Genomic DNA, 15,476 nt, shown 5'->3' with positions numbered 1-15,476 from the left:
TCTAGGAATGCGCCCAAGGTTGGACGCGGCTTGGAGCACCCCGGGACACACTGGAAGGTGACCCTGGAGATGACACGACGTGATCCTTACGTTCCCTTCCGACCCAACCCATTCCATGCCAGTCTTCAGCCCCGGCATTCCGAGCAAATTTCTGTGGAAAACAGTGAAAACTGAGCCCTCGCTCTGAGATTTGATGCTTTATTCACTGTCTCTACTTGGTTATAAACACCTGGCTGTCAGAACTGTCACCACCGCACCGAAGAAGTCACTCAAACACACTCTGCAAACAGCAACAGACCAAAATGCACCTTCCTGGGCTCTGCTCCCAAGAGTGCATTTCCCCTATCTTTAAATACAGATACCTGTGGAATAGCAACAATAAGAGATTTAACTCCCCACCTGGTTTGGCTCGAAGGCCCCCTGCTTCCTCCCGCTGCAGGAGATACTTTGATTTTTTTGATACTTTGATTTTTTGACACTTTGATTGGGCAACTGCAATTCCAGTTTTCCTGCAGGATTGGGAGTCCTTCAGTTGTTACTGAGCCTTTTCCCTGCTTGGCAGGGACTGGCAGTGCCCAGCCTGGTCCTGCGAGGGGCGTCCATCAGCATTTTTGCATCAAATGATAGAAAATAGTCTTTAAAACCCAGGTGAGGAAACAACAAGGTGGAGTTCAGGTTTTGCCAGAGACACGACGAGGAGATGGGAGGACGGGATGGACTCTGGAGCTGAGCACACCCTGCAAGGCTCAGCCCTTAGGATTAGAAAAAGGAGAGGGAACAACTCCCCCTCCTGAAAAAAAAATAAAAAAGAAATAAAAAAGAAAAAGGGAGAAATTCCCTGTGCTGCAGAGTCCCATGGGATCAGCAGCTTTGTTTCCCCTGGGACACTCCACTGGGCAGATTCTTCCCCACTAAAGAGAAACTCAGGTTTTAAAAAGCTCAGCTCTGCTCAAGCCATGATATTTTTCCCAATTAAAACTCCCTCTTGAACACCCCATTTCTCTGTCTCTGCCTCCCCAAACCTCGCTGAGCTCTGGGGTGGATCCTGACTTGGAGCTGTTTTGATTGCTGGAGATAAACCCAAAATCCTTTTTCCTCCCCCTGCTCTGAGCTCGGCCTCCTGACCCTGCTCTGTCACCCTCAAGTCCGTCACTGCTGTCTCACATTTGGCAAAACCTCCAATTTTGGTTGATTTTTTTTTTTCCCTTCTCACCCCAGCTGCTCAATTCTGCACCCCCATCCTGGGGGTATTAACTTCCTGTATTAATTTATTCTCCTCCAGGTGGGATTTTTACCCTGAAAACACCATTCTAAGCCCAACATGTGGGTGTGCAGGTCACGGTCACTGCCTTAGGATTCAAACCTGGGCAGGATCCCACCTCTGTAATTCCCACATGGAATATGGCTTTTCCTGTCCAGTCACTTGCTGTTTATTAAAATCTGCAAATGCTTATCCTATTTCCTACCTTAAAAAAAAAAAAAAAACATAAAACCCCAAGCAAACAAAAAACAAACAAACAACCCCTGCCCCCCCACATTTTCAATAAGTTTGTCTGCTGATTTTATGGAAAAAAAAATTAAAAGGTGGAAACTCATTGTCTTCCCTGAGGGAACAGCAGCTACGTGGCAAAATCTCACAATATTGAAGAATTGTGTAAATTCTTGTGTTAAAATTGTGTCAATCCTGACCTGGAACACCAAGGGGAGGCTGGACCAGCATTCCCAGGCCAGTGGCCACCCCACAACCACCAGAGATGCACAGCAAGGTTGAGGGTGGGGAACACACCCCCAAAAAAAATCACAACCCAAGGCTCAGCTGCTGCCTGGCAAAGACAAGGGAAGCTCTGGACCGGGCTGTTCTCCAGAGAGGATCAAACATTCGGTGTAAAAGGCTCCTAAAACCCCTCCTGACAACAACAGCAACTCCACAGCTGTGCTGGTGACAGTGCTGGAGATAGCAGCAAAATCCAAAAAAAAAAAAAAAAAAAAAAAAAAAAGACAAAAACCTTCAGGATTATTTACAGGAACCCCTCAAAGACAACTCGCTGCCTTTGCAGGGAAAGCTGGGAGAAATCATCCTTAGTTCTGCTGTTTGCTCCTCGTTTTTCGGGATCTTTCCGAGCCACGGCAGCCCAAAGTGCCGCAGGGTGGGAAGGCAAAGTCACCACCTCGACCCCTCAGGTGACAGGGACAGCGACCGGGGAGGGGGTGACAGGACACGACACGAGGATGTTCCAGAGCCCAGACCAAGGCTCGGGGCTCTCGGGGTCAAGGCTCGGTGGTGGCACCGTCCCGGACCCGTTAGCTGTCACATCCAGAGCCTGGCACGGCCACCGGGGCCACCGGGGCCACCAGGGCCACCGCGGGCTGGTCGCTCTGGAACACGGCGGGGTGCTCGCTCTGGAACACCGGGGCCACACCGGGGTGCTCGCTCTGGAACACCGGGGCCACACCGGGGTGCTCGCTCTGGAACACGGCGAGCTCCGTTCCAGCCTCGGTGCCGCCGGTGTCCCCGGGCTGGGCCAAGCCCCGGGGTCCCCCCTGGCCACGGCCGCCGCGGGAGCAGTCGTGGTGGCCGTGGTTGCCCAAGCGGCCGGAGGCCACCACGGCTTTCATGGCAGCCTGGGATAGAGGTAGAGAATTAGGGAATTGATGGAATTATGGAATATTGGGAACGTTCGGAGGGGATCACCCAGACAAAATCTTGGACACCCCAACAATCCCAGCCCAAACACTCCTGGAGCTGGGGTAGCCTCAGGGTCGGGGCTGTTCCCTGAGGGAATTCAGTGCCCAGCAGCCTCTGGGGGAGGAACCTTCCCCTAAAATCCCAAAAATCTATCCCAAAATCTATCCCAAAATCCATCCCAATTCCATCCCAAAATCTATCCCAAAATCCATCCCAATTCCATCCCAAATCCATCCCAAAATCCATCCAAAATTCTATGCCAAATCCATCCCAAAATCCATCCCAAATTCTACCCCAAAATCCATCCCAAATCCATCCCAAAATCCATCCCAAATCCATCCCAAATCCATCCCAAATCCATCCCGAACCCCTGGCACAGCTCCAAACTCTTCCCTGGGATGCCAAGGGGCTGCTGGGCAGAATTCCCTGTGGGTGGGGACGTGGCAGCCACTCCCTCGCTGTCCCCCCTGTGCTGCCACTGTCCCCAGCTGTGACAGGTGTGACCTCAGGTGTGTCCCCAGGTGTGACCCCAGGTGTGACCCCATGTGCCCAAGGTGAGTCCCCAGGTGTCCCAGGTGTGTCCCCAAGTGTGTCCCTAGGTATGTCCCAGCTGTGTCACAGATGTGTCCCCAGGTGTGTCCCCAGCTGTGTTCCCAGGTGTGTCCCCAGCTGTGTCCCCAGGTGTGTCCCAGCTGTCCAGGTGTGCCCCCAGGTGTGTCCCCAGCTGTGTCCCCAGGTGTGTTCCCAGGTGTGTCCCCAGCTATGTCCCCAGCTATGTCCCCAGGTGTGTCCCCAGCTGTGTCCCCAGCTGTGTCCCCAGCTGTGTCCCCAGGTGTGTCCCAGCTGTCCAGGTGTGTCCCCAGCTGTGTCCCCAGCTGTGTCCCCAGGTGTGTCCCAGCTGTCCAGGTGTGTCCCCAGCTGTGTCCCCAGGTGTGTCACAGGGGTCACAGGTGTTCCAGGTGTCCCCAGGTGTGTTCCCAGGTGTGTCCCAGGTATCCCAGCTGTGTCCCCAGCTGTGTCCCCAGCTGTGTTCCCAGGTGTCATAGGTGTGTCCCCAGATGTGTCCCCAGCTGTCCAGCTGTGCCCCCAGCTGTGCCCCCAGCTGTGCCCCCAGCTGTGCCCCCAGCTGTGTCCCAGCTGTCCAGGTGTGTCCCCAGGTGCATCCCCTCACCTTCAGCTTCCTCCTGGCGTTGAACTCCTGCAGTTTCCTTTGGGTGCTGTCCATGTGAGCGAACTTCGCCGCCTTCCCGGTGACCCAGGGGTGCTCCAGGGCCTGATGAACCGTCAGCCTCTTCTGGGGCTCCAGGACAATCAACTTCCTCACCTGAAAAACACCCAAATCCCCACCTTTGGTTATTTCCAAGTAGCTCACGGTAAAGGGAGAAAAAAATTATAATAAAGGTGTAACGTGTAATAAAACAAATCATAAATTCGAGAGTGAAAATAAAGGATAAATGTAATGAATAGTGTAAGAAATAGAATCAAAATATTATTTTAAATAATTTTTTTAAAAATGTTTTAAATAATATTTATTGTAGCTAATTATACATAATATAACATAGCATAACATAGCATTGTATTATGTTTTAATGTTTTAATTATTGCTAATGTAATATATTATATTATATTATATTATATTATATTATATTATATTATATTGTATTACATTACATTATGTTATATTACATTATGTTATATTATATTATATTACATTATATTATATTATATTATGTAATATAATATCATATTATATCATAGAATATCATATCATATAATAGAATATCATAATATAAAATATAATTAATAAAATATAATAAAAATAAAAATATAATATAATGTAATATAACATAATGTAATATAACATAATATAATATAACATAATATAATAACATAATATATTTCATATTATATATACTAGCAACATATTATATATAATTCTATAATAATATTATATTTTAAATATATATTATAATAAATATAATAAAATACAAATGTAATAAATAAAATAAATATAAAATAAGGAATATATAAAGAAGTAAAATTAAGCGTAGAATCAAGTAGCTCATGGTAAAATAAAAGAGAATTATAATAAATATATACTATATAGTATAAAAAATAATAAATTCAATCATGAAAAGAAGGAATAAATATAATAAATAAGATAGGAAATAATAAATAATAAAAATGTAAATATAGTAAATATAATATAAATGTAAATATAATAAGTATAAAATAAGGAATACATAAAGAAGTAAAATTGACCTTAAAATCAATCATGAAAATAAGGAATAAATAAAGGAAATTAAAGGAATCAAGAGTGCATCATAAATAAATAATAAATTCACATGGAAAATGAAATAATATAAATGTTTGAGAAATAAAGAAACGCAATTAAATAAATATATGTAGTACATGAAAATAAAATCATGAAATGCATGAAATAAAAAATGGAAATATGTGATTAATAAATAAAAATAAATAAACAAATACAATATATAGACAAAAAATAAAATCATAAAACAAGCTAAATCAACAATGAAAATAATGATAAATAGATAAATCAATGAAAATTTGCAATACATAAACGAAAATTTGTAATAAATAAACATGAAATAATAAATAAATCAATAATAAAAAGATGTTATAAATGAATAGAATTAAAGAAATTAATAAATAAATGAAAAATGAAATCACAAAGCAAGCAATCAAAATGTTATAAATGCATAATTAATAAATATAGGGATAAAAATGAACTCATGACAGAAATAATAACCATATGCAAGAAATAAATAGAAATGAATAAATAAATAAAAATAAAGGAAAGGAAAGGAAAGGAAAGGAAAGGAAAGGAAAGGAAAGGAAAGGAAAGGAAAGGAAAGGAAAGGAAAGGAAAGGAAAGGAAAGGAAAGGAAAGGAAAGGAAAGGAAAGGAAAGGAAAGGAAAGGAAAGGAAAGGAAAGGAAAGGAAAGGAAAGGAAAGGAAAGGAAAGGAAAGGAAAAATAAAAGAAAAGAAAAGGAAAGGAAAGAAAAGAAAAGAAAAGAAAAGAAAAGAAAAGAAAAGAAAAGAAAAGAAAAGAAAAGAAAAGAAAAGAAAAGAAAAAGTAAAAAGTAAAAATGAAATGAAACTAATTAAAATAAAATAAAATAAAATAAAATAAAATAAAATAATGTTACAGTTTCCCAAGCCCCAGTGCGGCCTCACTCACCAGATCCTTGGCGTTTGGGGACACCTCGTCCCACCAGGGGGACACGAACTCGTAGTCACAGGTGAGGATGCGGCCGTACATGAACTGATCCCCCCGGGGGTCAAAGAAGGGCTCGAAACCACAGAGCCTGGGGGGACAGAGCCAGGGGACACGGTGGGACACACCTGGCACCCCTGGCACTGCCACCGAGGGGACAAACCCAGGGTGGGACACACCTGGCACCCCTGGCACTGCCACCGAGGGGACAAACCCAGGGTGGGACACACCTGGCACCCCTGGCACTGTCACCGAGGGGACAAACCCAGGGTGGGACACACCTGGCACCCCTGGCACTGCCACCGTGGGGACAAACCCAGGGTGGGACACACCTGGCACCCCTGGCACTGCCACCGAGGGGACAAACCCAGGGTGGGACACACCTGGCACCCCTGGCACTGCCACCGAGGGGACAAACCCAGGGTGGGACACACCTGGCACCCCTGGCACTGTCACCGAGGGGACAAACCCAGGGTGGGACAAACCTGGCACTCCTGGCACTGCCACCGAGGGGACAAACCCAGGGTGAGACACACCTGGCACTCCTGGCACTGCCACCGAGGGGACAAACCCAGGGTGGGACACACCTGGCACCCCTGGCACTGCCACCGAGGGGACAAACCCAGGGTGGGACACACCTGGCACCCCTGGCACTGCCACCGATGGGACAAACCCAGGGTGGGACACACCTGGCACTCCTGGCACTGCCACCGAGGGGACAAACCCAGGGTGGGACACACCTGGCACTCCTGGCACTGCCACCGTGGGGACAAACCCAGGGTGGGACACACCTGGCACTCCTGGCACTGCCACCGAGGGGACAAACCCAGGGTGGGACACACCTGGCACTCCTGGCACTGCCACCGTGGGGACAAACCCAGGGTGGGACACACCTGCCACCCCTGGCACTGCCACCGAGGGGACAAACCCAGGGTGGGACACACCTGGCACCCCTGGCACTGCCACCGAGGGGACAAACCCAGGGTGGGACACACCTGGCACTCCTGGCACTGCCACCGAGGGGACAAACCCAGGGTGGGACACACCTGGCACCCCTGGCACTGCCACCGAGGGGACAAACCCAGGGTGGGACACACCTGGCACCCCTGGCACTGCCACCGTGGGGACAAACCCAGGGTGGGACACACCTGGCACCCCTGGCACTGCCACCGAGGGGACAAACCCAGGGTGGGACACACCTGGCACCCCTGGCACTGCCACCGTGGGGACAAACCCAGGGTGGGACACACCTGGCACTCCTGGCACTGCCACCGTGGGGACAAACCCAGGGTGGGACACACCTGGCACTCCTGGCACTGCCACCGTGGGGACAAACCCAGGGTGGGACACACCTGGCACTCCTGGCACTGCCACCGTGGGGACAAACCCAGGGTGGGACACACCTGGCACCCCTGGCACTGCCACCGTGGGGACAAACCCAGGGTGGGACACACCTGGCACCCCTGGCACTGCCACCGAGGGGACAAACCCAGGGTGGGACACACCTGGCACCCCTGGCACTGCCACCGTGGGGACAAACCCAGGGTGGGACACACCTGGCACCCCTGGCACTGCCACCGAGGGGACAAACCCAGGGTGGGACACACCTGGCACTCCTGGCACTGCCACCGAGGGGACAAACCCAGGGTGGGACACACCTGGCACCCCTGGCACTGCCACCGAGGGGACAAACCCAGGGTGGGACACACCTGGCACCCCTGGCACTGCCACCGAGGGGACAAACCCAGGGTGGGACACACCTGGCACCCCTGGCACTGCCACCGAGGGGACAAACCCAGGGTGGGACACACCTGGCACCCCTGGCACTGCCACCGAGGGGACAAACCCAGGGTGGGACACACCTGGCACCCCTGGCACTGCCACCGAGGGGACGAACCCAGGGTGGGACACACCTGGCACCCCTGGCACTGCCACCGAGGGGACAAACCCAGGGTGGGACACACCTGCCACCCCTGGCACTGCCACCGAGGGGACAAACCCAGGGTGGGACACACCTGGCACCCCTGGCACTGCCACCGAGGGGACAAACCCAGGGTGGGACACACCTGGCACCCCTGGCACTGCCACCGAGGGGACAAACCCAGGGTGGGACACACCTGCCACCCCTGGCACTGCCACCGAGGGGACAAACCCAGGGTGGGACACACCTGCCACCCCTGGCACTGCCACCGAGGGGACAATCCCCTGCCTGTGACACTCACAGGATGTAGGTGATGACCCCCACGCTCCACATGTCCACCTCAGGTCCGTAGGGACACCCGTGCAGGATTTCGGGAGCTGGAAGGAAAATTTGGGGTCAAATGCACCCATGGGGACATCCCAGTGGAGAAAATCCCGATGGGAACCGGCATGTGTGGGGAAAAGGGGAAATGTGGGGAATGGGAGAAAGGGAAAGAAAGGGAGAAAGGAGAAACGGGGAGAAATGTGGGGGGAAAAGGAGAAATGGGGGGAAAGGGAGAAATGTGGGGGGAAAAAGGAGAAATGTTGGGGGAAAGGGAGAAATGGGAAGAAAAAGGAGAAATGTAGAGAAAAGGGATGAATGTGGAGAAAAGGGAAACATCTGAAGAAAGAGGGATAAACGTGGACACAAGGCATAAATGTGGCTCTGTGCCAGCCAAATGTGGCACGGCCCCAGCCACCCGAGCCTCAGGCAGGGAAAACCCCCGGAATGTCCCTTCTGTCCCCAGGTTTTTTCTCCCCAAAATGTCGCTGCCGCCACGTTTTCCTCTCCCCGCAATGTCCCTCCCTTGTCACCATTTTCCCTCTCCCCACAATGTCTCTCCCATTCCCGTTTTCCCTCTCCCCACCGTGTCCCTCCTTCTCTCCCATTCCCATTTTCTCTCTCCCCACTGTGTCCCTGTTCTCTCCCATTCCCATTTTCTCTCTCCCCACTGTGTCCCTGTTCTCTCCCATTCCCATTTTCCTTCTCCCCACTGTGTCCCTCCTTCTCTCCCATTCCCATTTTTCCTCTCCCCACTGTGTCCCTGTTCTCTCCCATTCCCATTTTCCTTCTCCCCACTGTGTCCCTGTTCTCTCCCATTCCCATTTCCCCTCTCCCCACCGTGTCCCTCCTTGTCTCCCATTCCCATTTTCCCTCTCCCTACTGTGTCCCTGTTCTCTCCCATTCCCATTTTTCTTCTCCCCACCGTGTCCCTCCTTCTCTTCCATTCCCATTTTCCCTCTCCCCACTGTGTCCCTGTTCTCTCCCATTCCCGTTTTTTCCTCTCTCCACTGTGTCCCTGTTCTCTCCCATTCCCGTTTTTTCCTCTCCCCACTGTGTCCCCCCCTCCCACCCGGTCCCCCCTCCCCGCTCACCGCAGTACCCCGGTGTCCCACACACGGTTTTCATGGTGTCCTGCTCATCCACGATCTTGGAGAGCCCAAAGTCACCTTGCAGGGACACAAGGGAGTGGCATTGCCACCAGGGAGTAGCACTGGGACCCCCTCTGGTGCCACCAGCCCCCCTTCAGGGTCCCCAACCCACCAATTTTGAGGGGTGCATCAGGGGACAGGTCTGCATAGAGCAAATTCTCCGGTTTCAGGTCCCGGTGCACGACTCCATTCTCGTGCAAATACTGCAAAAAAATGGGAAAAGTGGGATGAGAAAAGCAAGGGAATGGCCTCAGACAGAATTTGGGAGGTGGCAGCAGCGACTGGGGACTGGTCACAGCATCTGGAACAGCCACCACTGTGGTGAATCTTTTTCCAGTTCAGAGTTCCTGTTTTTAAAAACTCTCCTGTTGCCATGGAAACTCTGGGATGCAGAGCAGCCCTGACCTTCCTCTTTCCTCCTCTTCATCCCCCCTAAGAGCGGATCCAGCTGTTCCCAGCGGTGCCTTTGGAAAGCCAAGGGCAAGGGGACGAATGAGGTTTGGGATGGGGTCAGCTCCGGGTGTCTCTCCCCAGGGATATTTGGGATCAGCACAGCTCTGGGTGCCTCTTCCCAAGGATATTTGGGATCAGCGCAGCTCTGGGTGCCTCTTCCCAGGGATATTTGGGATCTGTGCAGCTCTGGGTGCCTCTTCCCAAGGATATTTGGGATCAGCGCAGCTCTGGGTGTCTCTCCCCAGGGATATTTGGGATCTGTGCAGCTCTGGGTGCCTCTTCCCAAGGATATTTGGGATCTGTTCAGCTCTGGGTGCCTCTTCCCAAGGATATTTGGGATCAGCGCAGCTCTGGGTGCCTCTTCCCAAGGATATTTGGGATCTGTTCAGCTCTGGGTGCCTCTTCCCAAGGATATTTGGGATCAGCGCAGCTCTGGGTGCCTCTTCCCAAGGATATTTGGGATCTGTTCAGCTCTGGGTGTCTCTCCCCAGGGATATTTGGGATCTGTGCAGCTCTGGGTGCCTCTTCCCAAGGATATTTGGGATCAGCGCAGCTCTGGGTGTCTCTCCCCAGGGATATTTGGGATCTGTGCAGCTCTGAGTGCCTCTTCCCAAGGATATTTGGGATCTGTTCAGCTCTGGGTGCCTCTTCCCAAGTATATTTGGGATCAGCGCAGCTCTGGGTATCTCTCCCCAGGGATATTTGGGATCTGTGCAGCTCTGGGTGCCTCTTCCCAAGGATATTTAGGATCTGTTCAGCTCTGGGTGCCTCTTCCCAAGGATATTTGGGATCTGTGCAGCTCTGGGTGTCTCTCCCCAGGGATATTTGGGATCTGTGCAGCTCTGGGTGTCTCTCCCCAGGGATATTTGGGATCTGTTCAGCTCTGGGTGCCTCTTCCCAAGGATATTTGGGATCTGTGCAGCTCTGGGTGCCTCTTCCCAAGGATATTTGGGATCAGCGCAGCTCTGGGTGTCTCTCCCCAGGGATATTTGGGATGGGGACAGCTCCAGGTATCTCTTCCCAGGCATATTTAGCCACAGCCCCCCAGTGCCACCCCCAAACCACCCCCAGGACCCCCTGACCCGGCCACCCCCAGGGTCCCATTACCGAAACTGCCTCCAGGATCTGTTTGACCACGTGTGCCGCGTCCCGCTCGCTGTAGAATCCCCTCTCCACGATCCTGTGGGCACACGGAGCCTTCAGCCGCCTCCATCCTCTTCCTCCTCCCCCATCTCCCTGGGATCCATCCCCTGAGCAGGTCCGTACCTGTCGAAGAGTTCTCCCCCGGTCACCAGCTCCAGCACCAGAGCGATCTCCGAGGGCGTCTCGAAAATCTCCTTCAGCTTGATCTGCAAAGGGGACAGCAGGGATTTGGGGTGTGGGATTTTGGGATGTGAGGTATGGGATGTGGGATGCAGGGTGTGGGATGTGGGAATGCGTCCTGGCTCTGCCAGGAGGAGGCTGTGACCACCAGGGAAGGGGGGGAAAGGATTTTTTCAAGGCAAACATTTCCCTCCTCCATTTGGTTTTTCCCCCATTCTTGATTTGTTTCCACCTGGATTCTTTTAACTGCTCACAGCAGCCCCACTCAACCGGGTTCAAAGATGAATCTGGGAACGTGCAAGGCCTTGACCCTCCTCACATCTCCGAGTTTGTTTGTCACAGGAGGAGCTCCCTGAGAACATTTTAATTTCATGGCTCTTCGAGCCTCTGTCCAGCCCCGCAGCATGGGAGCGACTCCTGCTGCATCCCACGGGATGGATCCTGGTCCTGCACACCTGGCTGCATGAGGGACAGCCGGACACACCCTGCCAGGTCACAGCCACTCCGGGATTAAGGCTCTGGAAATGTCCCTTGGATTGCTCTGCAGCACAAGAGGCACCGATTTCGTGTTTTCCTCCTGACTTTTTGTGACTCTGCTCCCACACGAGCCCTTTGTGCCTCCACAGCCCATCTGGAATTAACAATTCTCTCTTAAAGCAACAACCAAATGCAATTTTCCCTTTTTTTCTTCCCCCCCCCCCTTTTTTTTTTTTTAAATGGAAACCCAAGAATTTCATGCTTCTTAAGACTTTTGTGACACCGCGAATTTCATGGGGCTTTAATCATTCCCTTCCCAGGCTGGGTGACAAGCCGTGATCCCCTGCGGGGTGAGAGACACTATGTGGCAGCTTATTGCATTATAATAATACACGGAGCACTATAATTTTCCTATTAACTTCAAAAGTTTACAATCCTATTATCAGCTGCTGCCGAGGTCGGTGCTGCACGATAGCGGCGCCGGCGTCAATAATGGAGCAGAGCAGCTCCTCTTCAAACATCACTTGAACTTGGGATGAGCAGAACCCCATGGAAACCTCGGGGATTTAAATATTCAAACGGGCTGGATCCTCCTGCATGGCTCTGAGGAGAGGGGAGGACGGAAATTGGATTTTCTGTGGTGTTCCTGATAACACATCAGAGAGAAGCCTCTTCCAGTCCATGGCTGGTGTCACCTGGGCTGCTCTGAGGGTGTGATTCCCATCCTGGATGTCGTCCCAGATGTCAGGGGATGGAGGAAATATTTCCATGGAAGAGGCTGAAGCACGAAATTACCCCAAAACATTGAACACCCCAAAACAGGCCCACGTCGAGCTGGCCGAGAGGTTTAGACACAACCTGTCCCAAGTGCTTTGACCTCTTTATCTCTGCTTTGGGGATGTTTGGGATTTCTCTTGATTCCATCTCTTTACATGAAGGTTTTGAGGTTTCTTCAGACACTAAAGCTCCGAGGATGGGCTGGGAGCGTGGCCTGGGTTTGAGGGATGCAGTGACAAGACAATGTCCCAGTGATGTCCTGATGATGTCCCAGTGATTTCCTGAAAATGTCCAGTGATGTCCCAGCGATGTCCTGATCACAATCCCAACAGGAGCAACCCTGAGCCCCACAGCAGCTCCCAGGTGGCTTTTTTTGTGTCCTTTCCTTAACTCAGGTGTTCTCCAAGATCCTTTTGTGATTTCCCAGTGGAACCACGCCGTTGGGATTGAACCTTTTTAGGGAGATGGGGGGGCACGGAGCCTTCCCCAGCCCCTGGCATTCCAGAGGGGCTCTGCTGGCCCTGGCTGAATTCGATCCATTCTTGGCATTGTGAATCACTCCAGCCCCGCTCCCGTTATCTCCCTGGAGCTCCTGGAGCTCCCGATATCCCTGGAATGCTGAGCAAGGGAATGGTGGTGGCCAGGACACAGCCCCAGCCCCGCGGCCCCAGCCTCTCCTTTTATCTCCCCTTGCAGGATTCATTACAGATGGGCAATTTTCCCTGGGATTCATTTGATCTCCTCGATGGAAATTGCTTGCCTGGTGGAAATCTCAAGCCAGGGTGTGGGAATGGGGAGGATGGGGGGGGGGGGGAGGGGGGGGGGATGGTCCTTGGCCTTGGATATCAGAGCTGGGAGCTCAAAAGAGCTGCAAGGAGCAGGAATTCATGTAGCAGAGTGTGGGGAATCAGCTGGATCCTGTCAGTGAGGCAGGGAGGGGACATGGAGTGCAGGGAGAGTTTTCCACGGGGTGCAGGGAGGGGACACGGGGTGCAGGGATGGTTTTCCATGGGATGGTGCCTTCATCCTGCACCCAGATAGGATGAGGACAAGGAAATCCCAGCCCTTCCCCCAGCACTGGGCTGAGTTAAGGACAAACCCGGCCGGCCCCAAGGGAGGTGGCAGCTGTGTCACAAGGCTCCTACTCACGATGTTGGGGTGCGAGAGCCGCAGCAGGACCCCGATCTCCGTCCTCACGATCTTTTTGTCGATCTGGGAAGCAGAGCCCGCCCAGAGCTTGTGTCACCGGCTCTGCCAGGCATGGCCCTGGCTGCCCCACCCCACAGAGACCCCCTCATCACTCCCAGCACATTCCCGTGTCTGTCCCAGAGCCCACCCCCATCCCCAATCCCAGCGTTTTTGTCCATGTGGGACCCCCCGGTTGTGGGAGCAATGCCCCGTGCCAGCCCCACGCCCGTCCCTGGTGCCGAGGGGCAGGGGAGGAGAGACACCCCCAGCCCTGTCCCCCAGTTCCCTGATGCTCCCCCTTCCCCTCCCCAGCCCCTCTCCTGCCTCACTCACCGTTTTCTTCAGGATCTTGGCAGCATAGGGAGCTCCCGTGCCCTTCTCCTGGCAGCTGAACACCACTGAGGTGGCTCCCCTGGCAGGGCAGGAGGGATGTGAGGCTGGCACAGAGCTGGGGGTCCCGTTCCCCCTGTGCCCACCACCAGCACCTTTGGCAGTGCCAGGCCCTGGGAGCTCAGCATGGATCCAACTCCTCATGGACCCTGCTTTCCATGGATGTCCCTCCTCCTGCATCCCCCACCTCCTGCAGACCCCTCTTCTTGGATCTCAGTTTTCATGGGTCTCCCTTCTCCAGCATCCCCCCCATTCCTGAATTCCCTTCCTCCTGCATCCCCCTCTTCCTGAATCTCAATTTTCACCGATGCCCCTCCTCCCGCATTCCCTCTTTCATCCCTCCGGTGCTAATTTCCCTTCCTAGATCCCTCTCCTTCATCCCCACTCCACATCCTCTTCCTGCACCCCCTCCTGATCCATCCCTCTCCCACATCCCACTCCTCCTGCACCCTCCTCCTTCATCCTTCCCATTTTCCTGGCTAAGACCATTTTAATTAAACCCGAGTTCTACAGGGGGTTTAAATCCTTAAGCAGCTTTCACGGCAGGACGGAGCCACCGTGTCCCCACTCGGCGACATCAGCGACACTGCCGGGACCCATCCCAACCAATTCCTGACACCAGACACCTCCCAGCCCGGTGACACCGCTGCGGGTGACACGGGCACTGTCGCCACCGCCCCAGCCGACGGCGACCTCAGCTCGAGTTAATCTCGTTTCCTGAGCGCTGGACGATGAAATCAGCCCAGCGCTCCGGGCCGTTCCGGGACCATTTGTAATTCCATCTCCATGCCTGGCTCCTGGAGCAGATTAACTCTTGCCCCTGAGTAATCAGCGGCGTTTTGCCGCAGTTTGGCTTCTTGGACGGAGCTCAGGCTGTGCCTGGAGGTGCACGGCAAGATCAGATCCCCAAAAACGCTGATTTTCACACCAAAACCTGCTCCTGAGCCCACCAACATCCCGCGCTGCAGCCCCTGTGCTCCCGGGCTCTCTCCTGAAACAGGGATTTGTCTTCAAACCCAGAGCAGATTTTGCCACTCATCCGGCTAAACTTGGGAACGGCGTTCCCATGGCAACGGCAGCGCCAGGTACCAGATTCCTCCGGGATGCTGCGGGATCCAGCTGGGACCGACCAACCCCGACCCTGCCCAGCTTCAAAACATTTCCTCCCTTTTGTCAAACGCTCTCCACGAAACTTAAGGTTACAAATAAAAAGGGATTTGGAAACGAATTGTGGAAGCTGGGAGGGGAGGGGCGGCCACCACGTGCTCCAGCTCAGGAAAACGGGCAAAAGCTGCAATTTGACCCCAAAATGGCATCGCCGCTGGTGCGGCCACCACAACAAGGCTCTTCCACCAGGAGAAGCCATGGGGTTATTCTTGGAATTTCCCAGCTGGGCTGGACACGGGGCAGGACCCTCCAGCCCCTCTCCACAGCTGAATCCCAGCCAGGATCTGGTGCCTCTCACCCTCCCTCGACATTTTTCCGCACGGACAATTCGCAGCCTGATTCCCACCGCTAACGAGATCATTTAGGAGCTCTCGGCTCGG

General features: G+C 52.6%; 1 protein-coding gene across 1 annotated transcript; it reads right to left on the bottom strand.

The window, feature by feature from the left end:
- Positions 1-522: 522 nt before the first annotated feature.
- On the bottom strand, positions 523-14,073 carry LOC134054502 (calcium/calmodulin-dependent protein kinase type IV-like). Its single transcript, XM_062510338.1, has 11 exons — positions 13,873-14,073; positions 13,501-13,563; positions 11,041-11,123; positions 10,882-10,954; positions 9,434-9,524; positions 9,265-9,339; positions 8,151-8,226; positions 5,893-6,019; positions 3,858-4,010; positions 2,443-2,622; positions 523-2,367 (listed from the first exon to the last, which is right to left on the bottom strand). The coding sequence occupies exons 1-11, from the start codon at positions 14,071-14,073 to the stop codon at positions 2,302-2,304; spliced, it is 1,188 nt and encodes a 395-aa protein (XP_062366322.1). The 3' UTR covers positions 523-2,301.
- Between the last annotated feature and the right edge of the window lie 1,403 nt (positions 14,074-15,476).

This window comes from Cinclus cinclus, chromosome 28 (genome assembly GCF_963662255.1).
Source record: "Cinclus cinclus chromosome 28, bCinCin1.1, whole genome shotgun sequence".
NCBI lineage: Eukaryota > Metazoa > Chordata > Aves > Passeriformes > Cinclidae > Cinclus > Cinclus cinclus.
The sequence above is the reverse complement of the archived record's forward strand: the minus strand, read 5'-3'. Positions and strand labels throughout refer to the sequence as shown.

What these genes read in the sequence shown, in the direction of transcription:
- LOC134054502 (XM_062510338.1), bottom strand. Translation starts at nt 14,073, where the DNA reads ATGAGGAGTTGGATCCATGCTGAGCTCCCAGGGCCTGGCACTGCCAAA. An exon ending in GGGGGAGAACTCTTCGACAG is followed by an intron (nt 10,955 to 11,040) that starts GTACGGACCTGC and finishes GTGTGCCCACAG; the next exon opens with GATCGTGGAGAGGGGATTCT. An exon ending in TGATGCACCCCTCAAAATTG is followed by an intron (nt 9,340 to 9,433) that starts GTGGGTTGGGGA and finishes TGTCCCTGCAAG; the next exon opens with GTGACTTTGGGCTCTCCAAG.